The 27,844-nt window shown below is 45.2% G+C and overlaps 2 protein-coding genes across 3 annotated transcripts; one reads left to right on the top strand and one right to left on the bottom strand.

Moving 5' to 3' along the window:
- Positions 1-510: 510 nt before the first annotated feature.
- LRRC51 (leucine rich repeat containing 51) lies at positions 511-12,347 on the top strand. Of its 2 annotated transcripts, none has more exons than XM_043992312.1 (5): positions 511-827; positions 6,695-6,838; positions 9,719-9,924; positions 11,096-11,244; positions 11,823-12,347. In XM_043992312.1, the coding sequence occupies exons 2-5, from the start codon at positions 6,754-6,756 to the stop codon at positions 11,962-11,964; spliced, it is 582 nt and encodes a 193-aa protein (XP_043848247.1). In that variant the 5' UTR covers positions 511-827; positions 6,695-6,753; the 3' UTR covers positions 11,965-12,347. The 2 variants fall into 2 exon arrangements, with proteins under 2 accessions (XP_043848247.1, XP_043848248.1); XM_043992313.1 differs by lacking the exon at positions 511-827 and adding an exon at positions 903-1,042.
- A 208-nt stretch (positions 12,348-12,555) lies between these two features.
- Positions 12,556-27,820, bottom strand: LAMTOR1 (late endosomal/lysosomal adaptor, MAPK and MTOR activator 1). The gene is made up of 5 exons (XM_043992315.1): positions 27,582-27,820; positions 15,368-15,513; positions 14,254-14,331; positions 13,535-13,661; positions 12,556-13,060 (listed from the first exon to the last, which is right to left on the bottom strand). The coding sequence occupies exons 1-5, from the start codon at positions 27,621-27,623 to the stop codon at positions 12,968-12,970; spliced, it is 486 nt and encodes a 161-aa protein (XP_043848250.1). The 5' UTR covers positions 27,624-27,820; the 3' UTR covers positions 12,556-12,967.
- Between the last annotated feature and the right edge of the window lie 24 nt (positions 27,821-27,844).

The raw sequence follows: 27,844 nt of genomic DNA, 5'->3' as shown, positions 1-27,844 counted from the left end.
CATCTTCCTCTCCACCGCAATACCCACCCTCTATTTCCTCACTCCGACACTAGGGTGCATCCTTGACTCCCCTCCTGGCCTTACCTGGCTGCGCACGCGCGCCTCTCTCCCGGGGGCTCGAGCTCCCAGGGCGGGCTGAAGGTCCGACCTCCAAGACTCACAGCATTCGACACCGCCCCACCCCCATCCTCCTGCTGCCACCACCAAAGCGGCCGCCACCGTCCAGATCCACAGTTTAAACTGCAGCGCCGCCCCTTCGTTCTTCGTCCTCATTGGTCAAAACAAATAAACATCATGGTGCACATGCGCACTCCCGCAGCCCTTGGTAGGGCGGTATAAAGGTGGGAGGTTGCTTGAGAGAAGGGAGCTTGGAGCCGGAGAGGGGTGGAGCACTGAGGAGTCTCTGCCCCCCTCCGGGCGGAGGGAGGCTTAAACTACAAATCCCAGTACACCTCGCGGCTCCCTCAGGGATTGGGCAGGAACCCGAGCCAGAGCGGGGAGTGGAGAGGGGTGGTAGAGGTAGAGGTTGGGGCAGAGAATTTAGGAGCAACGACTGTAGGAACTGAGGAGCGTTAGAAGTCCAGATCGTGTTGAACTCTCGGTTTCTGACCTTGGAAACCTTAAACTACAAGTCCCAGGATTCATTGCAGCTAAGTAAAACACTCTTCCCGCAGGCCACGGCAAAGGGAGGGAAGTGCTATAGGTCCCAGCATGCCCCGGGGCAGGGCGTACAGAGGTTGGGAGGCTATAATGCTGATGGTTACCATGGAGTTGCGCTAAGTGCTTCCCGGTCTACGGGAAGGCAAAGACTGAAGGAGACAGAGCTGGTGAGTTTGGGCAGCAGCTAGGCAAGGATTGAGGCGGGCACAGGTGTCATGCCAAGCATAGGTAGCCCTATTAAAAGGGCCTGAGCTGGTCCCAAAACAGGGACAGCTAAATTATAAGAACCTGAGGTAGTCCACGGGGAGAGTAACACTGACGGACACCCCTCCCGGTCCCCCAAGTAGAGAGCCTGAGATGACTCCCGGGCACGAGGGTCGAGGTAATCCCATTCATTTGACATGGAGAAAATAGGGTAGGGGTTCGGGATAGAGGTTTGGGGTTCTTAGGAATTCCTCTTTAAGAATTACACCCTCTTGCACACAAATCCAATAGAATAAGATAGTAGTTTATTTAGGGGCTGGGGAAGGGAAATCAAGAGAGAAATCCTTGGACTTCTCATGGGGAGAAAGGCATGGCACAGAGCATGACTCTGAGATACCAATCTCCTCGAGCAGGAGACAGGCATATACTTTTATAGAGGACTGATGGGGGTGACCATCTGACTATGGAAAGTTCCCTTAGTGATCGAGGACCCTCCCCAACTGGTGGTGGTTGGAGGAGTTGGGGTGGCTGGGATCTCTCAAGCCATCTCTCTGTTCCTCAGACCACAAAGGCAGAAGCCACACCTAATCTTATCTCCCCAGGGGTGAGGGAGCCTAGAATGAAGGGTGGGGGTCCTGGAGCTAGCTCTGCTACCTCCGGTTCCACTTATCTGTTTAGATGTGTCTGTCCTTTGGATTAGTTTCTCAAGTAAAAGGTTCTTTGATGTACCCCAGAGAACTTCTGGAGTGCTATGAGCCTATAACACATTCATTATCCATTCAACAGGCATGAATCATTTGCTATATTCCAGGCACTAGGCTAAACAGTTTGCTCAAAGACAAAACAAAAAGGTTCTAGCACTCAAGGAGAATATATTTTTATTTTTGTTTTTGTTTTGTTTTGGGGGGGAGGACTCACAGTAACACAGACAAGTAAAATGCAGAATTGGGGAGGAGGTATGGCAAATTCAGAGCGGTAGTGGCAGCTGGGGAGTGATCAAGATCGGCCTACTGAAGAGGTACTTGAATTTTAACCTTGAACTACGAAGTAAAGGTGAGAAGACTGAATACCAGTCGTGGGGTTGAGGTAGAGCAGGGACAGCTTGAGCAAAGGCACAAAAGCCAGTTCGGCTGGAGGGTAAAGTGTCTGAAGGGAATAATAATCTTGGGAAAGTAGGCTGCAGCCAATTTGTGAAGGGCTTTAAATATCAAACGAAAGGAGTTTATATTTTAACTTAGTGTTACTTTGGGAGCATCTGGAGCAGAGAAGTGACTCGTGCTTTAGGGATATGTTTGGCAACTCTGTGGAAGATGGAATGGAGAATTGAGACTGGAGGCAGGAAGATGAATTAGGGACTTTTGAGGTATCTGCTAGGCATGGCAGAGGTTGGGTACTCCCCTCCATAGCCTAGGAATTTCAAATTCCTATGGGGGGCAGCTAGATGGTACAGTGGATAGAGCACCGGCCCTGGAGTCAGGGGTACCTGAGTTCAAATCTGGCCTCAGACACTTAACACTTACTAGCTGTGTGACCCTGGGCAAGTCACTTAACCCCAATTGCCTCACTAAAAAAAAATTCCTATGGGCAGATTTTGGCACCATACCATTGCGATGGGAAAGAGACCACCACCACAATGGGGGAAAGGGTGCATTTGATATGGAAATATGAGGGTCCTGACAAGTCAAACCAGCCAGTCCAGATAAAGGCTGTTCCTTGGTTTCCCCCCTTTTCAGTAAGACAGCTCAGACATCACTAGCCGCCTAAGTAGATCAAATAACTACCAATTCAATCATTAATGGTCTTCCTTTTATCCTCTATTTCCATAAATACTATCTCCATGTGCCCATGGAAACATGGATGTCTCCACAAGACACTGAATCATGACTTCTTGAGTGCCGTTTGCTCCTTTCATTTCCCTTGATAGGCTAGGACAGAAGAAAAAATATATTCCTCCTTCCTCAGTGCCACTTCCAAACCCTCCATCTGCAGTTATTACTCAGCAAACACTCCCACTTTTTAGGCTAAATACATTCTTCTAAATGGGAGGTAGCCAGCATAATGGATAGAATGCTAGACTTGGAGTAAAGAAAGCTTGAACTTAAATCCTATATCAAACACAGACTCCCTGTGTGACCCTAGGCAAGTCACTTAACATCTCTCAGCATTCATTTCATTTGTAAGATGGGCCTGTATCATACTCGTGGCTCTCATCTTTTGTTATCATGGTCACTCTCCTTTCTCAGGTTCAGTACTTGGCTCAGTGTTTCCCTCCATCCCAAATCCTGCCTGAATACTTGGGGATTTCAATTTACACATTGAGGTCCCCTCAAGCACCCTGTCTTCCCAACCTGAAGTCACATTCCCTAGGTCATCATTATATCCAAGCTACTCATAAGGATGGCTATACCTTACAATTCATCCTTACCCATAATTGTGCTGTTTGTGGTCCTGAATCTTTTATCATAATCCTCTGTATTCTCTTGCATTATTCCTACTCTGCACTAGTATTTCTCTCTTCACTGTTCCTTCATGGTCAGCATAACCTTCAGTCCTCCCATTCCTTCTTGTTCTGCCCTTACTCTGGCCCTAGAATTGACCGGTTCAGCAGTATACTAGTCTGTACCCTTGATTCTTTTGCCTTTCATCATCTAGACATTGCCAAACCTGTGTTACCCTTGCCCTCCTTTTCTAATTCTTCTCAAATGGCCAAAAGAAGGAACACAAACTGACTGTTGATTGGATCCCACTGTTATCTAATCTCAACAGGGCCCTCAAAGCTGCATGACCTTCCTTTTATTCTTCTGTGATTCTTTGATTCCTTGAAGTGATTCATCTCCATTCAAATTTCCTTATACTACTTCCTTTCCTCCCCTCTCAGCAGAAGACCTCAATTCCTACCTTAGTGAGAAAAAAAGCAAAATTATCCATTTATAGGAAGTTCACCTTTCTTATGACATACCTCAGAATTCCTCCATTCTTTCCTTTTACTCATATATCTGGAATACACTTCCTTGAAGAAATCAGTTTTAGTTGAGTAATGAGTTGGGAGGTCCACCTATTCTTTGATAATATTATTATTACTACAATATTGTTAAAATATTACCATATTCTTTCTCCTTCAAGTAAAAGGTCTGTGCCAATTCCTTAAAGCCTTGCCCCAAATGAATACTCCAATTTAAGATTTTCCTGGAGCACTAGATCTTGTATTTGCTCATATCCCATTCTTGTCCTTATTTGTGTATATATCTCAGCCTCCCCAACTTTATTAGACTTTTAAGGTCTCTGACAGTAAGCACTGACTATTTAAAAATTTGTATCCCCAATGCCCTAGTCTGGGACAAAGGTGTCATTTTCTTTCCCAAGACCAACTTCTCTATTTGTGCTGTTGATCCCATCCACTCCAGTCATCTCTTCCATCACTTTCTGGCTCATCACTCTTTTATCTACTGGGTCTTTCACTACTGTCTACATTACTCATTATGTCACTGGTCCTCTTCAAAAATGAAGGACAAACAACAAATATCCTCAAGCCCCTTCCATCCTTAAAAATCGTTCATTTGTCCCGTACTTTGTTGTTGTTTGTCCTTCTTTGGTTTTGTTTTGTTTGCGGGGCATGAGGGTTAAGTGACTTGCCCAGGGTCACACAGGGTTTGTCCATTTTTTAAGAGAACCAATGAAATCATGGATTATGTCTAGGTTTCTGCACGAAATTGGATTTAAGTGAGGTAGAGTTGCACAAAGTCATCAGCCTCACTCTCTTCCTGAGTCATAGAAGTCCAGTGGTGATGGCCCAGGATGCAGTGCTGACCTTGGCATCTTTGATGCCTGACCAAGCTCTAAGCACTCTAGTTCAGCTGCTTTCGTGGCTGTTTGAATAAATCGTTCTCATCTGTCCATTCTGCCAGGGAAAGTCTTCACCTGCTTGGGGTAGACATTCCCCTAACCCACAGGTTTGGGGTTTGTCAGTTAACCTCAACCTGGTTTAGTCTGTCTGCCAAGATGGTTTTGCTGGGATGTGGCCACTGCACGTGGTACAGGTTCTTGGAGCCAGAGGTGAGAGTTGGGTGAATCAGGTGGATGTCAGAGGTGGACAGGGGCAGCTAGGTGGCACAGTGGATAGAGCACTGGCCCTGGATTCAGGAGGAACTGAGTTCAAATCCGGCCTCAGACACTTAACACTTACTAGCAGTGTGACCCTGGGCAAGTAACTTAACCCCAGTTGCCTCACCAAAATTTAAAAAAGGTGGACAAACAGCCCTGAAAGGGACTCAGAGGTCCTCTGGTCCTTATACCAGAGGTTCTAGTGCTCCTGAACAACCCATATAATGCCCCACACACACACACATACATACATATTACATAAAGCTATCAACCTATATAGCCCCTAAACACAGGGGGACTTCTCCCTTTCAAAGCCATCTACACCTGTTGCCGCTACTTCTCAATTTTCTCACTTCTCAGGCCACTGGCATCTGTCCTACAATTCCACCATTGATCAAAACCTGTTTTCTTTTCTTTTTTTTTTTAGTGAGGCAATTGGGGTTAAGTGACTTGCCCAGGGTCACACAGCTAGTAAGTGTTAAGTGTCTGAGACCGGATTTGAACTCAGGTACTCCTGACTCCAGGGCCGATGTTCTATCCACTGTGCCACCTAGCTGCCCCAAAACCTGTTTTCTTTCAGATAATCCTCAATCTTTTAGCTACTAAATCTGATGTCCTTTTCTGTCATCATACTCTTGACCTTTCAACACTATAACTTGTTCCTGGATATTCTTTTAGGTTACATGACATTGCTGTCTTCTCGTTCTCCTAATAGCTCCTTCTTTAGTTTTTTTTGCCACATCATTGATTCATTGAATGAATTTAAGTAGCTACTATTGCCATTCTAAATATAGGCATTTTTGGTGGGAGAGGCTCTAGCAGCTGGAGGAATTAGGAAAGGCCTCATGAAAGAAATGGCATTTGAGATTAGCTTTAAAGGAAGCTAGGGATTCTAAGAGGTAGAGCTTGAAGGACAGCTTGAGCAAAGTCACAGAAGCCAGAGGCGAAAGGATCATAGAGTGACCATAGAAGCTATCTACTCCAGCCCCCTCAATTTATAAATGAGGCTTATACAGGATAACACAGCCAATATATGTCAGAGGCAGGACTCAAATCCTTGGGAGGAATATACAATAAACCCGTAAAAGTAGGATGAAGCCAGATTAGGAAAGACTTTATATATCAAACAGAAGTTTGTATATTATCCTAGAACTAACAAGACACAGCAAGGGATGGTGGATGGTGACCTCAGAGCCAGGAAAGCCTGGGTTCAAGTGCAAGCTCCAACACATATTGGTTGTGAACCTAGGCAACTGTCATAAATGGTTGGTGCTGTAGGGAGCCAAGACTATTGGTTGCAGAGAAGGTACCAATATGCATTGGTAGTGTTTCCTTGAGGAGTTTCCTGGAAGTGATATGATCACAACTGTATAAACACTCTTCCATGTTTTAGCATCCTTAGATTCCTTCGTAGCTCTGCCTAGGTATGTGCCTACTTATTGAAGCCTTCTCTGGCACAGTGAGTTGTTAGCTTTCTCTCCCTTCTTAAATTACCTTGGATTCACTTATCTTTTCCCTTCTTGTCCTGCTTCCCTGCCCACCACAGGATGTTGGCTGCTGAGCAAATCCCATCTTCTTACTGTTCCATCTCCCCCTCTTCTTTTGTAAAATTAGGGCTATTTGCCCCATCCTGTTTGCCAGGATTGTTGTGAGACTGAAATAAAAGATGAGAAAACATTTTCCAAGGGAAAAAATACTCTCCAAATGCAGACCCTCTTTGTCCCCTTAGGCCGAAACTGGCAGCGCAGGGCCCCATGCTTCTCCTACACCTCCCACAATGGCTGAAATATGACTGACAACTGGGATCATGTGAAGACTTTGGCACAGGAGCCACCCCTCGACTTCTCCTTCAAAAACATAAACTTCATCCAAGGTGAGCCCAATGCACGCGGCCTCTTCTCCCTTCTTCCTCCAAACTCAGCACCCCATTCAGTATAGGCTACATTCTTGGTTGTTTGGGGATTTTTTTGGTGGGGCAATGAGGGCTATGACTTGCCCAGAGTCACATAGCTAGTAAGTGTCAAGTGTCTGAGGCCGGATTTCAACTCAGGTCCTCCTGAATCCATGACCAGGGCTTTATCCACTGTGCCACCTAGCTGAGCATGGGCTACATTCTTCATCTTTGGAGAAACTATTTCTTTTTCCTTCTCTAAACCTTTGCTCTTTTAAAATATATTTGAGGGACAGCTAGATGGCGCAGTGGATAGAGCACTGGCCCTGGATTCAGGAGGCCCAAGTTCAAATCTAGCCTTAAACATTTGACACTTATTAGCTATGTGACTCTGGACAAGTCACTTAACCCTCACTGCCCTGTCCCCCACCCCCCCCAAAAAAGGAATGGTCTGGGGCAGTTAGGTGGCACAGTGGATAAAGCACAAGCCCTGGATTCAGGAGGACCTGACTTAAAATCTGGCCTCAAACATTTGACACTTATTAGCTGTGTAACCCTGGGCAAGTCACTTAACCCTCATTGTCCCACAAAAACAAAACAAATGGGGCAGCCAGCCCTAGAGTCAGGAGTACCTGAGTTCAAATCCAGCCTCAGACACTTAACACTTACTAGCTGTGTGACCCTAGGCAAGTCACTTAACCCCAATTGCCTCACTAAAAAAACAAAACAAAACAAACAAAAAAAATATAGAAGATGAGGCTTCAGTTTCATTTTTTAAAAAAAGTAAAAAGAAAAGGCCAAGTTGCATAGGAACTTGGAGCCTTCATGTGGCTAATGTAATTATGAAAATAATAAGAATACAGGACATGGAGATTATCCATTGTAATCTCCCTTAAACATTTGTTGAATCTACACCTGAATTCATCTCGCATCCCAGACACTAGCATTGTGATTCAGCCAGCCAACCATCCTGAGATCCTTTGTAAAAAGGAGAGTCTAACAGCAAATACTTTCAGAGATGTTGAGGGCCTGACAAGATGCACTGCAGGTGCTTTACAATCTTAAGGCAGTAAATATAAGTGCCAGCTGTTCTTTCATATATGGAAACTAAAGCCCACACAGGGGACTTGACTTGTTCAAGGTCACACAGAACCAGACACTTGCTATCTTTGCAATCATGGCAAAGTCACTCTCTCTACCTGTTTCCTGTCTTAAAAATGAGGACAAATACCTGTACTATCTACTTCCCATAGTTGTTTTGAGGAAAGTGTATTGCAAAGCTTAAAGCGAAAGACACTGTACCTGTGCTTTCATTGGACAAGGAATTCCTGTGTGAGGAAACTCTACCACCACAGGTCTTCACCTTTTCTCAAGTTTCCTCCAACGTTGAGTAATAAATGATTGCCCAGGGTTGCAAATCAAGTATATGTCAGAGGCAGGCTTTGAACCCAGGTCCTCTTGAGTTCAATAACACCTACAAACCTTGGGGGCCACAGTGGATAAAGCACTGGCCCTGGAGTCAGGAGGACCTGAGTTCAAATCTGGCCTCAGACACTTGACACTTACTAGCTGTGTGACCCTGGGCAAGTCACTTAACCCTCACCACCCCCCCCAACCCAAATCAATGCATAATGTAAATATTAAAAATTATTACAAAGTGACAGATCTCGATGTCCTTTAAACAAATTAGCTTTCATACTACCTCCCATCATCAAAGGGCAGAGACCTGGGCTGGAGGGATGTAGGATGAGTAACAACCTCTCCTGATCTTGAAGAGAGCATCACAGGGACATGACCTAGCAAAGCCAGTATGTCAGAAAGGCTGTCAGATGCTATTCTCTCTTCTTTTCTTGGGAATAGAATATGCAGAGAAATTGCAAGGACAGGCTGGGCTATTCATCCTTTAGTGAAGCTTAGAGACTGAACCAGTTAATAGGAAGAGCAGGTGGTAAGAGTGCCTGGTATTAAGAGGACTCGAGTCTCTGCTGCTTGTTACTTAGTCACTGAAGCTCCTAATGCCTGTTTTTTTCATATATAAAATGAATCCAGGTGACCTCTGACATGCCATCTAACTCCAAATTTATGAACTTATGATCAGATTAAAGGCAGGAAGCCAGATGAGAGGCCACAAATAGCCCAGTTTGCTTCAGGACCATGCCATTTGAAATGAGTTATTGTAAATTCAGAGCATTCAAAAGTGGAAGAGGCATAGACTGACAAGAGGATTGGACTAGTATGAGTCTAGTCCTCTTAAGATGTTTTCTAAGTTTAACTGAAATCAGTTTCCTATAATTTGGCATCATGTTGTTTGTTTTTAAAGCTCAAAAGATTCTCTAGGTAATCTAAATCCAAACTCAATTGAAGCCAAAAGGAGGTAAAGTGGACTTGTCAAAAGTCAGAGCTAGCTCTAGCAGGGCTGGGACTCGAGTCCAATCTCAAACTTAGTGCCCTTTCTACTACACTCCCTACAATGGGTCCATTTCTACCTTCTGGACTCACATACATCTAATTCTTCTGTCCCCCAACCTAGTCTTCTCCAGGATAAAACTTACTCACTTCTTTCAATTGATTCTCCTGTGGTCCCATTTCTATTCCTTTACTTTTCCATGTTCTTCCAAAAACCTGAATTACAGAATTAAATTCCAGGTGAGCCCCCACCAGGACAGAGAACAATTGTACCTCACTCTGGCCACTGGACTCACGATGCAGTATAACTTTGGAGGGAATGGTATGGCAGCTATGACAGTAACCCAGAGTTCTGGGTTCTTCCTAGTCCTGATTGGCCTCAGACTGAGAAGGAAGAGAGAAACCTGACCTGGGGGCTCCTGGCTTAACTTCATTCCCTGTGATCTGTCCCTGCAGACCTGATAAGTGAGGAGCCCAGGATTGGGCTCCGGCCAATAAAGCGTTCCAAGCAGGGTAAGTCACTGACCCAGGCCATTCGCATCAACAACAACGTGCTCAATGACCTCAACGACTTCAGTCAAACTATGTCGCAGCTGTTGGAGCATCCACAGAATTTGGCTTGGATTGACCTGTCCTTCAATGACCTGCCCGGCATCGATCCCGTAGGTGCTCGAGTCCCCAGGGGAGGGAAGAGAATGCCAGGCCAGACATGGGTTGCAGGAAGGTGAGGGTGGGTGGGTGGGGGGAATGCCAAAAGGAACCATCAATGACATATAAGGCACAAGATATTTATAAACACCATTTATCTAGCAATGGGAAAGGGCCAACCCCTTACCTTCCTGTAATAAGAGTTTTGTTCTTTTCACTCAGAATTTCTCTGTATAGGTCATCATAAGCAGCTTAGAAATAGAAACACTACTACTACTACTGAAGAAAGTAGTTTAATACAGCCCTTGACTTCAAAACCCATCCTGTACTTGTTTTCTCCTTGAAATATGTAAGAGGAAGAGTAAAAGAATCAGAAATTTGGGGGCTGGGAGAGATCTTAATGATGCCTAAGTCTGAGTCTGATTCCCAGGTCTGCCCCTTCCTGTGTGGAGCAAATTACTTGGCTTGTCCATGTTTCCAATACCTTGTACATAAATCACTTAATGTTTGTGCAATTAAATTCCTCATTTCTACAACTGGGAGGATACTGTTGCACCACCTACCTCACAGGCCTCTTGTAAAAGTGCTTTGTAAACATCAAACCACTAGGGATATGACTTCTTATTTTGTAACAAGGAAACAAAGGTTAAGAAAACTTGCTCAGAGCTAGATGAGGCAGGATATAGAGTGGGGAAAAATGTGGAACACCTTACCTCATGAGTACACAAACAGCCTGTATCCTCACTTATAAATGGGGATAATATTCCTCACACTATCTCCTCTCACAAGGTTGTTGTAAGAAAAGGAGTGAACATTAAAGTAGTGATGGAGCAGCTAGGTAGCACAGTGGATAGAGCACAGGCCCTGGAGTCAGGAGTACCTGAGTTCAAATCCAGCTTCAGACACTTGATACTTACTGTGTGATCCTGGGCAAGTCATTTAACCCTCGTTTCCCCCCCCCCCAAAAAAAGAAAAACATTAAAGTAGTAAGAAATGCATGGAGTAGACAGCAGAAATCTTCTGCCTCCTAGCCTCCAGAATAGAAGGAATCAGATTACAGAGTGGATTCTAAGGAAAAGAGCACCCCCTCTTCTCAAGACTAGATTTCCCAAGTCTCCTGCACCTCCACAAAGTGACTACTGCACTCTATTCAACCTGGTACTGTGTCCCTTCTTCACCCACCAGGTGCTGACCACCTTCTTCAACTTAAGTGTCCTTTATCTCCATGGCAACTGCATCCATCGCCTGACAGAAGTGGATAAGCTGTCAACTCTTCCCAAGCTTCGGAGCTTGACACTCCATGGGAACCCCGTAGAGGAGGAAAAGGGGTACAGGTAATGCTCCTGCCTTTAAACCCCCTGAGAAAAGGGAACAGAAGCCTCACCCCCTGAAGGACAGGTTGAGGAGACAGCACAAGTTGTAGACTTAGGAGAAGGGGAACCTTACCCTGTTCTCTAGGGCAATCTGGCCAAATCAAAAGGCCACTTTCCTTGAGGGGAGTGGAATGGAAGGGTAGAATAGGCCTTTAAGGCCTATAATGGAGAGTGACCCTGATAGGGGTAGGTGGGAAAGATTCCTATAGTCATCATATCTGAGAATGGCAGAAGACTCAATGGGTGGAACATAGGGGACTGAGCAGTTATTCTTCCCATTCCACCCCCACATTGACTGCAGATGCTAATTCCCTTATGTATCTTTGGGGAAGAATGGCAGTACTCACCCTACTTCTACCTAGACTGTATCCAGGGTCACTTTGCTCTTCCTTCTGAAGGAGTTATGTAGGGAGGAAAATATTAGTAATTCTTTGGGGCACATAGTTAAGTGGCCCTGGATTCACATCCAACCCTGCAGTGTGGCTCTATCCTCTACCTACCCACTCTGGAGAGGGCAAAATCCTTTATCCTCTCTGCAGGCAATATGTGCTATCCATCCTACCCCGAGTTACTACCTTCGACTTCAGTGGTGTCACCAAGCAAGACCGGATCACAGCCACTATCTGGAGACGAATGAATGTCAAGCCCAAAAAGGTCCGAGTCAAACTGGATAATTTTTGATAACTCTCTATCCATGCTGAGGCCCCAAAGCCCCTAAGATTCTGGTACCCTCTCCCTCAACACTTAGTTTAGCAATAAAAGGAAATGAGCTTTTCTAAGGGGCTTGAGTCCCTCAGCTATGCAGTGAGGTGCCCTTCAAAAGATGGGCTACCACGTAGATAGCAAGTGGTATAGCACCCAGCCCTACAAATACTCAAGGAGCTAGAATCTGGCCTGTATTCTACTGCTATCCTGAAACCTGAAACTTGATTGACAGATACCTAGAAGAGGGCATCATCTGATGCAACAGGCCCCCCTTCCTCATACTTTATATGTGAAATTATATAGAACTACTCTTTGTGATGGTAACCCTTTCCAAAGGCTGGATGAAGAATGTCAAGACCTCAGCTGGAGCTCATTCTGCCCCTCTGAGCTCCTCCTGCTGTTATCCCTGCAAAGGCATCTAGTTAACTTTCAAGCTGTAAGAGAAGTGGGAGGTTGGCAGGCTAAGTGTAAGGACAGAAGGGCTAGAGGCAGGATGGGTGGATGTCCTTTATGGAAGGTGGCAAACCAAAACAAATAAAATTAAAAGGATCCAACGTAAAAACTGGGTGTGAGAAATAGAAACAACCAATTTAGTTCTTTATCCCTTAATATCAGATCAATCCAACACAGAAGGGTGATGTCAAGGAAGCCAAATCTTTCCTACCCACCACCCCCAATCATGAAATTATAATTCATAGCCAAATCCCTATTTTCCCATTCTTCTACCTCCACCTCCCCCCAGTGACAAAACCATCATAAATCTTCTCCCCTCCCCACAAAGTATTCAGCCAGAGCCACATGGCACAGAGGCCACTGGGAACTTGGGAACTCGTGTGTCAACATGAGGCCCCCAAAGACCTCTGGACTCCTGTGGTAGTTTCTCTTCTGTGATTAGTAGTAGTAAGTTAGGTTTCTGTACAAGCAGGAAAAAATAAGGGGAAAGGAAGGTGGGAACAGGGGAGATCTCCAGAAATTGTCCTCATGGGACCCCAAACTGCACGACCAACTCCTCTTTTGCGTCAACCCGGATCTGAGAAAGTGCACTGTAGGCATAAGCAGCTATTCTGGAGACCTGAGGTTACAAGAAAAAAGACAGTTACAAAAATAGAAATATTGTTCAATAGAGTAGTGAATAAAAGAAATGTAAGGCACATGAGAAAAATACTAGGGCAGGGGGTGTTTTCAAAAAGAAAATAATAAAATACAAAGAGGGGCAGGGTATATATATGGTGTGGCCAGGGCTCATGATCTCCCTCGCATATGCCTTCCCCTCATTGTCAGCACCATCCCTTCCTCTTCTCTCCACTCCACACCCTAACCACCCCACCCCAAGGTCCCAGCCAAAGGCTGCCAAGGAAGAGGACTCCCAGAAGAAACCACCCCTACCCAAAAAAACTCCTAAACTGTCAACCATGTGCCCAGAAAATGGGAATAGCCTGGATAAGCAGAGAGGGAAAAGAGGAGTCACCTTGGGTGGAGTTCATGGGAAGGCAAGAATTGACCTGGCCTGGGTGAAGGAAGAAAAAAGACAAAGACATGGCCTCACCTGCTGCAAATCTGCAAAGGGGACAGGGTCACTGGCAAGCACTTGGTGGGGCTGGCTGGTGAGTGACGGCAGTGGTGGCAGCTTCTTCCAGTGAGTCAAGCTACTGCTCAGGACAGCCAGGCGGGTACTACAGGGGAGGAGCACAAGAAAAAGTAGAGCTAGGTTCTCTGTACTCCTCACCACTCTCCTCCACAATCAAGGAGCCCCTGGAGCTTAGCAAACCAGTTGGTCAATGTTCCATTCTCAGCTCAACGAAAACCTTAATTTCTTTTGCTCTGTTTCCACGGTCAAATATGGATCAAATGTGTCCTACTTCCCAGGGTGGTGGGAGGAACAAACTAGCAATTCATTTTCTTTCTTTTTTTTTTTTAGTGAGGCAATTGGGGTTAAGTGACTTGCCGAGGGTCACACAGCTAGTAATTGTTAAGTGTCTGAGGCCGGATTTGAACTCAGGTCTTCCTGAATCCAGGACCGGTGCTCTATCCACTGCGCCACCTAGCTGCCCCTAGCAATTCATTTTCAAAGACTTAGCAGGGACCTGGCAGAGATCTAGTATAACCCTCTAATTTTACAGGTAAGGCCTCAGATGAACTGACTCACTCAATTCTTATCTGAAGACTACAGACCTAGTTAATCAGAGGTTTAAGAGCCTGAGGCATAGGGGACAGAGACTTTAGAAGGAAAACTATCATTACCTTGTCCCTGTTCCCTCCCCTCACCTGTATTGTCTCGCGCGGTCCATGTACTCATGCTGCTCCATGCCCTGGGAATCTGCTGCCGATACATCAATGATGTTGCTGCGGAAAAAAGGTAACTGAGATTTCAGCAAGGCTGGATGAAAAGATCCTGGAATATATATGTAGAATCCAACAATTCACCCCAATTCATTCATTCATTAGTCAAAGCAGGGTGGGAGAGGCACAGAAAGACCTACATTACCCAGATTAAATTCCTCTAGGTTGGGGAAATGGGGATATCAGCTGACCTTCCTCTCCCATGCCCCACAAGGGATTCCTTAACTTCTAGAGCAAGAGTTCTTAACCTTGGGTCCATGAATAGATTTCAGTGGGTCTGAGAACTTGGATGTGGGGAAAAAATATCTTTCACTAACCTCTAACTGAAATTTAATATTTCCTTTAATTATGAATATATTTTAAAAAATTATTCTGAAAGGGCAGCTAGGTGGCGCAGTGGATAGAGCACTGGCCTTGGATTCAGGAGGACCTGAGTTCAAATCCAGCCTCAGACACTTAACACTTACTAACTGTGTGACCCGGGGCAAGTCACTTAACCCCAACTGCTTCACAAAAAAAAAAATTCTGAAGTGTCTATAGGCTTTCCCACACTGTCAATGCAGTCCACGACAGAAAAAAAAAAGAAGTCCTGCTCTGCTCTAGTGACCCTGGGCAAGTCACTTAACCCTCATTACCCCACCAAAAAAAAAAGAAGTCCTGCTCTATAGACTCCACCAGGGCAGAACTGAAGCCTCTTTCCAGAGTCCTTTTGTTGAACACCCAAGTGGTCAAGAATTTATCCCAGTCATACATTCCCAGCTAAACAACCCTTAACTAAGGACTCAGCCCTGAAAGAGACGTTTGGAAAAGACCTGCCCTCAATGAGCACACAGACTAGGGACAGTTATGCTCCCTATTACATATAAGTGCTTTAGGGAGGAGAAAATAAGTTACTCTGTGAGATGCAAGATGGGTGGGGAGCTCCTTATTCAACAAGGGTTAGGGAAGGGTTCCTTTGAGTTGAGCACCAAACCAGGATGGCATTCCTCATCCCACAGGAAAAGGGGGCTGGAGCAGAAACAGCTCCTTCCACTCTGACCTGGCTGTCTTGGCAAGGATAGAAGACAGCAGGGCCTGCTCATCTGTACGGGCTGCAGGCAGGCTGTGGTAGTTGGGTTCTGCTCCATTTAGGGTCTTGGTTGGGGGACTACTGGGGTCCAGAAGTAGTTTCCGCTCCTCTCGATCCTAAATGGGAACAAGGGAGGGTCAGCACCAGCTTAGACATGAGGCATACAAAATGCCTCAACTTTCCCTTATGCCCAAATGCCATTTGGCTGTGATACCCCCAATCTGAGCTAGTCCTCTCTTGATCTCCAAGGTGGAAAGCATTCTTGGGGGGAAGCCAATTCAATCTGTACCAGAACAGATCCCTCTACAACAGCCCTGGGAAGTGATCACCAAGCTTCTACTTCAAGACCTCTAGTGACTCTTTCCTCAGGCTGCCTGTTCACTCTGGGCAACGCTGTGAGGAAGTTGAGAAATCTTCCCCAAGCTGCAACACCCACTGCTCCTAGGTCTGTCCTCTGGAGACAAACAGAAGATGTCTGATTTCTCTTCTACATAACAGCCCTTCAGATATTTGAAGATGACTTTCATGATTCCCCCACCCACCCCCACCCCTACAAAGAAAACAAAAAATTCATTTCTCTCCTGCTTTTTATAACCTAAGAAATGTCCAGCCCTGAGGTTTGCATCTCCCTCATTATGCCATCTGCACTCCTGGCCAACATCCACTCCTTCACGGTCCCCCTTGGCCTTAATAAGTTAACTCTCACTAAATCTTGCACAAAACTAGGCCTCTACTTCTGCCTGACCCATCACCATGTCGACACATTCTTACTGCAGTTTCCCCTCCCTGTAGTTTTCCTCCATTTGAGTGTAAGCTCCTTAAGGTTAGGGGCTATCTTCATTGCAAGTACTTGTATCCCCTGCTCACAACGGCAGCTAGGTGGCACAGTGGATAGAGCACTGGCCCTGAAGTTGGGAGGGCCTGAATTCAAATCTCACCACAGATACTTACTAGCTATGTGACCCATGGCAAGTCACTTAACCCCAATTGCCTTAAACATCCAGGGCCATCTCCAGTTGTCCTGATATATACATCTTGCCACTGGGCCCAGATGGCCCTCAAGGAGAGAGTGAGGTTGGTGAGCCTTCCCTCACTTAAATCCAATTCAAGTCATGACATCACCCTGATGTCATGTTCCACTTTGAGAACAACATCCCCAGCTCACAGCACATTGTCGGCATAGAGTAGTTAAATGCTTTATCTCCTGGACTGTTACTATCTCTTATACTGAAGGTCTGCAGTAAGAAAGAAAAAGCAAGCTGCTTCTGCTTAGACACAGAAGGCATAATAACTAGGACTGGTGGGTGGAAACTGCAAAGGGAGACTGGAGTCATTTAAGGAAACTGAAGGAAATGAGTTCATGAGGTTGTTAGTTTTCAGTCACTGCAGAAATTCTAGTAGAACCTAGATGATCATTTGTTAGGGATTTCTATTCAGGTAAAAATTAGAGGAAATTAATTCTGAGGTTCCTCTTAGCTCTGCAATTCTGTGATTCTAAGAACTCTGACCATCCAACCATGAAAAAGAATATACACATTAGGCTCATCTCTTTGTAGGACACTACATGACAGAGGTTGATCCTTTCCCTCTCACATGACATTAGCTAAATCCCTTCCCTTTCTCTACCTGTTTCTTCACCTATAAAATGAGGCAGAACTACAGTCCTCTCCAGCTCTTAACATAATCTACTCAGGGAGCCAAGACACATATTTATATAATCATAATGTTATCATTCTACCTGTACCTCTGCCTTGTACGCTATGACCCTGTTCTTCATCCTCACTGTATCACCTCCAATCCTTCTACCTCTTAGTTCTTTCCCTAGCTACCACCCCTGTACCAGCTGTTCTACACACTGACCCCTTAGTGAACCAGTTAAACTCTATACTGCCCTCTTCCTTCTAGTACCTTGCCTATTTATTCTGTCACTGATCTTGTCCTGTCAAGCATCAGCCCATTATTCCCACTATCCACTGCCCCTTGTTTTCTATTCATGCTACTGAATTAAACTGGAGAAAATGACAAAACCATGCTGACGGAGTCCACTACAAATTGCTGCTACATAATCTCATCTGTGCCCTCACTGCTATAAGGCAATCCTTCACAGATCAATTCATCATCCAACTCACAAGACTCAATTTTTCCAAACCTTTTCATCCCTCCAAGCTTACCTCACATTTCACTATTAAAACAACAACAAACTACTGGGTCATTCACCAATAGCTTCCTCTTCTCACATCACTCAGATATGTTCCCCACACTTGTCTCATATGAAGCCATGGCCATTCTCCCTGCCAAAGTCAACCCCTCCACATGCATAAGTGATCTTATTCCATCCCAGCTTCTCTAGGGTATCACCCTTTCCGTGATCTCTCTCTGTGATCTTGACTACGTGTTCAGCACTAACCCCTTTCCTGACCTCCTCCAGTCTTACCCCTCCAATTGCATATCCTTTAGACACCTTAAATTCAACATATCCAAAACTGAACTCCTTTCCTTTCCTCCCAAACTTGCCTGTCACTATCAAGGATATTGCCATCCTCCCAATACTTCAAATGTGAAACCAAAGTATCATCTTTGATTTCTCACTCTCACCCCTGTATCTAATCTGTTGCGAAAACCTATCTACTTTTCTAATACTTTGTGAATACACTCCCTTCTCTTCTGCCACCAGCACACTGCTACCACCCTGATGTAGGCCCTTACCTCATGCCAAGACTTCTGCTGGGTCTCCCTTCCTCAAAACTTTCCCCATTCATTCCATTCTCCACTCTGCTGTCAAACTGATCTTCCTAAAGTGCAAGTCTGACCATGCCTCTCTCCTATTTAATCAATTCTAGTGGTTCCCTATTTCCTCCAGAATCAAATATAAAATCCCTTATCTGGTTTTTAAAGCCCTTCATTACCTGGCTCCTTTCTCTCTTTCCTATCTTATACCATTCCATTTATTCTGAGGTCCAGTAACCCTAGATCCATCTCTGTATACCATGTATTTTCAGTAGATGTCCTTCCCCCCCAATACCTCAAATTCTCTCTTTCCTCATCACTTTTTGGCTTCTCTGGGTTCTTTCATGTTCAAGCTAAAACCCTCTTGCAAGAACCTTTCCGGGGGTGGGGGGGTGGTGGGGGGGGGACAGCTAGGTGGAGCAGTGGATAAAGCACTGGCCCTGGATTCAGGAGGACCTGAGTTCAAATCCAGCCTCAGACACTTGACACTTACTAGCTGTGTGACCCTGGGCAAGTCACTTAACCCCAATCGCCTCACCAAAACCAAAACAAACCAAAACAAAGAACCTTTCCCAATCACCTTTAATACTAGCACCTTCCCTCTGAGATGACCTCCAATTTATCCTGTAGGTATCTAGTATGTACATCATTGTCAGCATGTGGCCTCCCTCATTAAATTATGAGCTCTTGGGGCAGCTAGGTGGAGCAGTGGATAGAGCACCAGCCCCAGAGTCAGGAGTACCTGAGTTCAAATCCGGCTTCAGACACTTGACACTTACTAGCTGTGTGACCCTGGGCAAGTCACTTAACCCCAATTGCCTCACTTTAAAAAAAAAAAATTGTGAGCTCTTTGGAAGGTGTCACTCTTTTTTTGCCTTTCTGTGTATCCCCAGCACTTAGTATGATGCCTGTCATATAGTAGGTGCTGAATAAATGCTTGTTGACTTGACTTGAAATCCATGAAACTGATTTCTTTTAAAATTAAATTTAGAGAACAGGATGAAGTGGAGTTTGGTTAAACATTAAAACAAATGCTAGGGAAAAACAAACAAACAAACAAAAAAAACAAATGCTACAGACACTCAGAGACTTTACTGCGTTCTATAGTAAAGAAAGGTTTCTTAAAGGAGTTTGGACTTGAGCTGGGCCTTAAAGGAGAGTGGGATTCAAATAGAGGTGAGCCACTCCAGGTCAGAAGTGCATACAGCATAGGCAAATGGCCCAGAGGTGGGCCCGAAGAAGACATATTTGGATGATCAAAGCTGGCTCAAAGCAGTAAGAACTCATTTTGTAATCTAGTCCATTAATTCACATCTTTCTGGATTTTAGTTTTCTCATTTAAAAGGTAAGGTTGGGGGGCAGCTCCTTAAGTTTTAAAAAGTGCTTTCCTGGGGCAGCTAGATGGCGCAGTGGATAGAGCACCAGCCCTGGATTGAGGAGGACCTGAGTTCAAATCCGACCTCAGACACTTAACACTTACTAGCTGTGTGACCCTGGGCAAGTCACTTAACCCCAATTGCCTCACTTAAAAAAAAAAAAAAAGATCTAAAAAGTGCTTTCCCAGGGGGTAGCTAGGTGGCACAGTGGATAAAGCACTGGCCTTGGATTCAGGAGGACCTGAGTTCAAATCCAGCCTCAGATACTTGACACTTAACTAGCTGTGTGACCCTGGGCAAGTCACTTAACCCTCATTGCCCTGCCAAAACAAAAACAAAAACAAAAAGTGCTTTCCCAAAAACAACCTGTGGGGTAGGTAGTGCAAGTATTCATCCCCACTTTACAGATGAGGATAAGGAAACAGGATCAGAATGGCTTGCCTTGTCACATAGCAATTCAATGTTAGAATAAGGATATGAAGCCAGGTCTCCTGATACCCAGCCCAATATTGTTTTGTTTTGTTTTTTGCGGGGCAATGGAGGTCAAGTGACTTGCCCAGGGTCACACAGCTAGTAAGTGTCAAGTGTCTGAGGCCGGATTTGAACTCAGGTACTCCTGAATCCAGGGCCGGTGCTTTATCCACTGCGCCACCTAGCCGCCCCCCCAATATTGTTTTTACTAAACATTCCTAATGTTCTTTCCAAATACAATCTTGTGGATCCTGTAAGTAGGCACTGAAGGTTTTTAATGCAGTGAGGGAGCTACTACCCCTTAGTAGTTTCTTGTAGTTTATGGAAGATGGATTCGAGAGATCTAAAGCAGGGGGACAGTAAGGAAACTCTTGTAGTAGCCTATGTGTGACAGTAGGTCGTTCCTCCCCAGCTGCAGAGCACTCCTTTGAGAGGATGGCGCCCAAGCCAGCCACTCTGGAATTTATCATACCCCTGAGCTGGGCACCCTCGTCCCCTACACTCCTTTTCTGTGGCAGCTTTCCTCATTAGATAGATCATGAGCTCCTTGAGGGCCAGGTCTGTCATTTGCCTTCTTTGTATCCCCAGCACTTAACACAGTGCTTGGCACATGGTAGATGCTTGCTTAGCTTGCTCTCTGTCCCAAATCATGTTTCCCCTTAAGTCTTCTCCAGGCTTCTTGAGCCACTCTGCATATGACATGGCTTTCAGACACCTCATTACCTGGTTACCCAACTCCAGACACACTTTATAAATGGTCTTAGGGGGCAGCTAGGTGGCACAGTGGATAGAGCACCAGCCCTGGAGTCAGGAGGACCTGAGTTCAAATCCGGCCTCAGACACTTGACACTTACTAGCTGTGTGACCCTGGGCAAGTCACTTAACCCCCACTGTCCCGCAAAAAATAAAAAAATAAGATTTAATTAAATAAGTAGAGATGTTCCAAACCCTGACACTATTATAAATGGTCTTAAAAATTAGCACCCAGAAGGTCTCAACACAAAATTCTAGCTATGGTCTGATCATTGCAGGACATGGGAGGCCCCTATCACCTTCCTTGTTCCAAACTTTCAGACTTTAGGAATTTGTCATTAACAAAATGCTCCAAAAAATCTCCATCTCTCCTATGTTTATTCTTTCTATCTAGAGTAATGGCATTCAAAGCCCGATGCTATCTTAATACTCTGTATTTTTCCAGTCTGCCTTAATTTAGTGCCTTTCCTGACTCTCAATTATCATATTTACCTCATTTATATATAGATATAGATATATAGATATGCATGTATATGTATGTATGTGTTTTGTAGAGGGTTGTTTCCTTGTTGTCTCCTCATATAGACTATACGCTCCTTGAGCACGAACTGAATTTTGTACCCTCAGCACTTGACCCAGTGCTAAATAAATGCTTGCTGACTGCCAGTGTTATTCTATGAATTTTTTTGTTTGTTTTGTTTTTTGTTTTTTGTGGGGCAATTGGGGTTAAGTGACTTGCCCAGGGTCACACAGCTAGTAAGCGTTAAGTGTCTGAGGCCGGATTTGAACTCAGGTCCTCCTGAATCCAGGGCCAGTGCTCCATCCACTACGCCACCTAGCTGCCCCCATTCTATGAATTTTAAAAAACAACAAAAAAAGCCAGCCAGCTTTACTCTTTTATTTGGGGGGGTGTGGGGGTGTGAGGCAATTGGGGTTAAGTGACTTGCCCAGGGTCACACAGCTAGTAAGTGTCAAGTGTCTGAGGCCAAATTTGGATTCAGGTCTTCCTGAATCCAGGATCAGCTTTACTCTTAACCTCATAAATAATACTCAATTCTGACTTTAAGGGATATGGATGAGGAAGGGGATAATGTCCAAAGGGAGAGATCTTCTTTGAGCCTCACAGAGAGCACTCCATAGAGCAATTATTGTGAATTAGTTGTCTGTATTTGTGTTTCTGCCCCTACCAGACTAACAGTCTCCAAAACAATAGGGGATAGTATCTAAACCCTATGATTCCCCAAGCAAAGAATACCATGCTCTCTCTCTTGCTCTATACAGAGCAAGCAGGTTAACTTAAGTATTTCTTTGTTTAATGAATGGTGGTAATAGCAACAGTAGAAAGATACAAGAAGGACAAAAGAGTCACTAGGAGCTTCAAGCTACCAGGACTGGTCAAAGAGTTAGAACTTGGAGGCAGACTGAATGGATCTGGAAATGATTAGACTTCCCTCACAATCAGATTTAGACAGGAGTTCCCTGGTCTTTTTATAGTGTCCTAGGAAAAAAAAGAAAGAACATTTCTGGGGCTCCAGAAGGCAGATGGGATCAAATATAAATAACTGAAGTTTACAGGGAATTGCACAAAGATGTAAAACAAGTTCCCCCCCCCCAACCACCACCAAAAAAAAAATCCTTACAAGATAGGGAGACACTTAGATTGGCATCAGATTACATGAAAAAATTTAGGCGACTACAAGCTTACTGTGAGGCAGCACTACCAGCATGTCAAAAATGAATGTGTCCTTGCTTGAGCTACATTCATAGGATGGGGAGGTGAGAATCATGCTGACTTCTGCCCTGGTCTCTCTCCATCTTAGAACTACATTTGGATCTGGGCAAGGACAATGACAAACTGTCCATGAGAGTGCCAAGGACCGAAGAGAAACTTCAGGCTACATATTAAGAGTTTACAGGTTGGGGCAGCTAGGTGGTACAGTGGATAGAGCACCGGCCCTGGAGTCAGGAGTACCTGAGTTCAAATCTGGCCTCAGACACTTAACACTTACTAGCTGTGTGACCCTGGGCAAGTCACTTAACCCCAATTGCCTCACTTAAAAAAAAAAAAGAGTTTAAAGGTTTAGAGAAGTTTAGCCAGGACAAGGAAAGACTCAAAAGACACATGATTACTCCCTTTCAACATCTACAGAACTGTCCTAAGAGGGACACACTTGCTCTATATGGCCTCAAAAGGCGTAGTAGAACCAAATCTAAGAAAATCACCAAAATGCACATTTTGGTCCAATATAAAGAACAGTCAAAGCAGTCAAAGCTGATTTTCAATGAAACAGGCTGCCACAGGAGGGGATCAAATTTCCCATGATTGGCAATGTCCAGGGGGAGTCATCAAAAGCAATTTGCCCTGGGGCGGCTAGGTGGTGAAGTGGATAGAGCACCGGCCCTGGAGTCAGGAGTACCTGGGTTCAAATCCGGCCTCAGACACTTAACACTTACTAGCTGTGTGACCCTGGGCAAGTCACTTAACCCCAATTGCCTCACTAAAAAAAAAAAAGCAATTTGCCCTAAGCCTTACCAACTGATGAGCAGATAAGAAACAGCAGAGCCCACATTTACTCAAGCTCTGAGTTGGTCAGGATCACTAGGAACACTCTGAGGGAAGCAAGTCTTGCCTGGCTTCAGTTTACCCATATACCATGTGAGATTTATGATGCTGCCCCTTCTACTTCACAAATGTTGGAGAAAGCCAGGTAAAATAGTGGAAGAGCACTGGTTCTAGCATCATAGCACATAGGTTCAAAACCTGCCTGGCTCTTAGAGCTGTGTGAACCTAGTCAAGTCAATCAACTTCCTTGGGTCTCAGTAAGATAAGGAGAGCTTATTTTAATTATAATGGGCAGCTGGGTGGTGCAGTGGATAGAGGGCTGGGCCTGGCATCAGGAAGATGAGTTCAAAGCTGTCCTCAGACACTTACTGGCTGTGTGGCCCCGGGCTAGTCACTTAACCCTGTTTGCCTCAGTTCCTCATCTGTAAAAAGAGCTGGAGAAGGCAATGGCAAAGCACTCCAGTATCTCTGCCAAGAAAACCCCAAATGGCGTCATGGACTAAAAAAACAACAACAACCACAATACAAGGGAATTGGACAAGGTTCTTTCCAAGTCTAGATCTATTACATGTGGAATGCAGAAATGTGGTATAGCTAGCTATGTGCACTTGAGAAGGTGGGAATCCCCAGTACTTTGAGGAGCTAATTCTTGAAAGGTATGGGACAGAATCCAAGACTTGAGACCTCCTGTTCCATCTCCGCCTCAGCTCTCCGGTTCTCTTAAGTCCTCACCAGTCTCGGACCCCATATCTTCTAACCCCGGGCTAGTGGATATGCTTTGAGCCTCTGCTTCCCTCTAGGTTTCATCCTTCCAGGTCACATGCCTCAGCCCTAGGCTGTTCTAGTCCTACTCTAAAACACAGAGCATAGTTCCTAGCGTTTAGTGAAGCGACCTTCTGGGTCTCCACTTCCCACCAGATTCCTATCTCTCTAAATTCACTTTCTCTGCTACCACATTCCTTTGCTTTGCTCCTATATCCCAACTCCCTATCCCTCAACCTCTATTTTATTCATAGATTTATTTATATGATAATTCCCTTCCATAGAGGAGGACATTAGGGGAAGCTAGGTGGTGCAGGGGATAGAGCACCGGCCCTAGATTCAGGAGGATATGAGTTCAAATCCAGCCTCAGACACTTGACACTTACTAGCTGTGACCCTGTGTAAGTCACAACCCCAAGTGCCTCACCAAAAAACATAGAGGACATTTAAATCATGTTTTAATGCTTCTGTGGTGGATATGACACTGGCCTAGAAATCAGGAGACTTGAATACTAGTTCTAGTTCTGCCACTTAGTAGCTCTATTCATTCAGCAAGCATTATTAAGGATCTACTATGTGTCAGGTACTGTGCTAGGTGTTGGGGATACAGATTTAAAAATAAAACAGTCACTTTAGTCAAACTTAACATTTGATTGGGAGAAACATGTTAAGGTGATTGTGGTATGAGTAGAGAGAAAGGAATAAATGGGGAAAATGTGGAGGTAGAATTAATAAGACTTGGTGACGAATTGGATATGGTGGCATGAAGGAGAGTTAAGAGTTAAAGAAGACCTTGAAGTTGCAGCCCTGAGTGATGGGAAGCATGGAGCATCAGATACTATGGACAGAAACAGGAATATACCAGAGTTTGGGGGAAGGGGGAGAAGTAGGAACATCCAGTTGAAAATGTTCAAGTGACAGAGATGAGAAACTGGCCCTGAAGTGAGAGACAAGCGCTGAATATACCGATGTGGAAGTCATCTAAACAGAGATGTGACAATTAGTTGAACACATACCTGGGAGCTGATGGGAATGCCTGAGAAAGAATGTAAGAGGGAAAGGGCAATCAACAGAGCTTTCAGGGTCGCCCACAATATAGAGGTTGGGACGGATGATTTAACAAAGGCACTAACAGGTGAGAGGAGAGCCTAAGAGATTCGTTTCAGGAAAATCCAAGGAAGAAAGACAATCTGGGAGGAGGGGGCAATCCAGATGGGTCAAGAAGGATGACTGAGAAGAAGCCGTAAGACTTGGCAAATAAGAAGTCCTTATTATTGGAAATCTCAGAAAACTTTTAGTAGAATGATGAGGTTGGAAATCCAGGTGAAATGAGAGAAGTCAAGATGATGACTGTACATTGCTTTTACTAGAGATTTAGCTGAGAAAGAGAGGAAAATTGTAACATGAGATGGCAGAGTTGAGTGAAGGTTTTTTAAGGATGTGGAAGACTTGGGCATGTTTGTAGGCAGCAACTGATAGGAAGAGCCTGAGAATTAGAGATGAGATGATGAAGGGGGTAAACTGTCTTAGAGAAAGGGGATAGAAAAAAAGAGGGAGAGGATCAAGGGCACAAGTTCAGCAGTAGGCCTAGGAGATTCATTAGGAACAGCAACAAAGGGACAAAAAAAAATGAGTGGGGGAGAAAGAGGATAAACAAGGGGTTTTGAAATGCAGAATAGGGAAGAGGGAATTTACAATGAATGACCAGATGCTGTAAGATGCTTAGGAGGCTTGGAGAGAGAAAAGAAAGGTCTGGAACAGCCACTGTGAGAAGTGTGAGAGAAAGTCTGTTAGTAGGGGCAGGTAAGTGGCGCAGTGGATAAAGCACTGGCTCTGGATTCAGGAGGACCTGAGTTCAAATTTGACCTCAGACACTTGACACTTACTAGCTGTGTGACCCTGGGCAAGTCATTTAGCCCTCAATACACCCCCCAAAACAAAACAAAAAACAAAGAAAGTCTATTAGTAAAGAGTAAAAGATTGTTTTGCAGTAGTGACAGCCCCAAGGACAGCTTGGTGGTGCAATGTATTCACTGGTCCCAAGTCAGGAAGACCTGAATTCAGTCCAGTCATGTGACCCTGGACAAATCACTGAACCCCGTTTGCCTCAGTTTCCTCATCTGTCAAATGAGCTGGAGAAAGAAATGGCAAACTACTCTAGTATCTTCGCCAAGAAAATCCCAAAAGGGGTCACTAAGAGTCAGATACAACTGAACAACAACAATGATCACAGTGTCAGCCCAGTTGAGATCAGTGAGGTTCAGCAGGGGAGGGGTTAAGTAAGAGCAGGGAAGAAAGATGGTAAAGATAATCCAATGTTAGGGTTTGGCAAGACACTATTTATGAGGACAAAAGGGCAAGAGATGTCAAAGAAAAAGGCAAGTGTATAGTTGTACTACTTAGGGTCAAGTTTGGGACGAGAAGAAAATAAAACCCAAATAAGTGAAGAACCTAGAAAACACTGAGGAACAGAGGGCATGGAGGTCATAAAACAGGTTTAGAAGTGAGACACAGAGATAAATAGGAATAGGAGGTTATAACCAAATTGGCTAGATAATCCCAGGTAAGTCACTTGGCTTTCTTGAGCCATGTTTGTTGATTTTCCCAATTTCTCAATTACGATGATAAAATAAGAGAATGTAAGTGAAAGACTATATAAGTGGAACGATTATTATTACTACAGAAAAGGGAAGGCTGGGAAAGCACTACCTAGAAGGAGTTCAATCCCTTTCGCACACCCATCTTCTCTTCACTTTATGTTCTCACAAAGCTCTCCCCAATTTCACTCTTCCCTCTTCTCCCACTGCTTCCTTTTCTACTTTCTAACATTTCACAATCCATGACTGTCACCTCCCCCTTCTTTTCTGCCCTAGAGTCCCCATCTCTAGTCTCTCTCTCTTCCCCTTCCTCCAGGCTTCCATCTCTCCAAACAAATTCACCCAGGTCTCCGTCTCTATTCCATCTTCTTTGATTTCTCCCCTCCACATCTCCTAACCCACCTCCCCAACTCTCTGTTATGCCTTTCCTTCCAAGCCCTATCACTTCCTTCTAGGACCACAGGGATCCCTTTCAGTTTCCACAATTCTTCAGAGCCTGATCCTCCTCCTCCATCCCCTAGATTCCTTCCCCTCCCCCCGACAACTAGAAATAAGGAGCCTTATAAACCTAAATGCATGTCAATCATTACTCCCTTCTTCCCCCGACTTCACCTCTTCTCGGAGATGCATGGTCCCGCCTCCTAGGTTCTATATCCCTCCAAACCCCTCCCCCCCAAGCCTCTTCCCCCAGACCCTGTCTCCACTCCCCAAAGCCTCCTCCTTCAGTTCCAGTTCCTCACACCATCACCCCCAAACTTCTCAGGACTCATGCCACACATTTTCCTCAGCTGCTCCAGTTCTTCAAGACCCTTTCTTTCCAGCCTCGGTCCAGCACCTCCCCCTTGGGGTTTCCCATTGCCCCGTCCTCCCCCCCGCCTCTGTCAGGGCTCCCCCAGAACCCCTAGAAATCCCGGCGTCACTCCCTACGGTCGCACCTGGTCCGAGTCCTCGTTGTCACTGCTATAGCAGCACCCCATGGCCGGGGCCGGCTCGGGGAGCTCAGATCTAGGGATCAGCGTCCAACAGGAGCCCTTTCTCGTCACATGACCCGCGACCGTGGCCCGCAGGCTCCCACCGGCCGCGCTGCCGCCACCGCAGCGGACAGAACCGGCAGGCTATCTGTTTCCGGTGCCGGAAACTCGCCCCGACCCTCCCCACTTCGCCTCACCCTACCCCCACTCTCATGTGACTGCCCCAT

This window comes from Dromiciops gliroides, chromosome 3 (assembly GCF_019393635.1).
Source record: "Dromiciops gliroides isolate mDroGli1 chromosome 3, mDroGli1.pri, whole genome shotgun sequence".
In the NCBI taxonomy this organism is placed as follows: Eukaryota; Metazoa; Chordata; class Mammalia; order Microbiotheria; family Microbiotheriidae; genus Dromiciops; species Dromiciops gliroides.
Note: the sequence above shows the minus strand (reverse complement) of the source record. Positions and strands in the feature narration are given on the sequence as shown.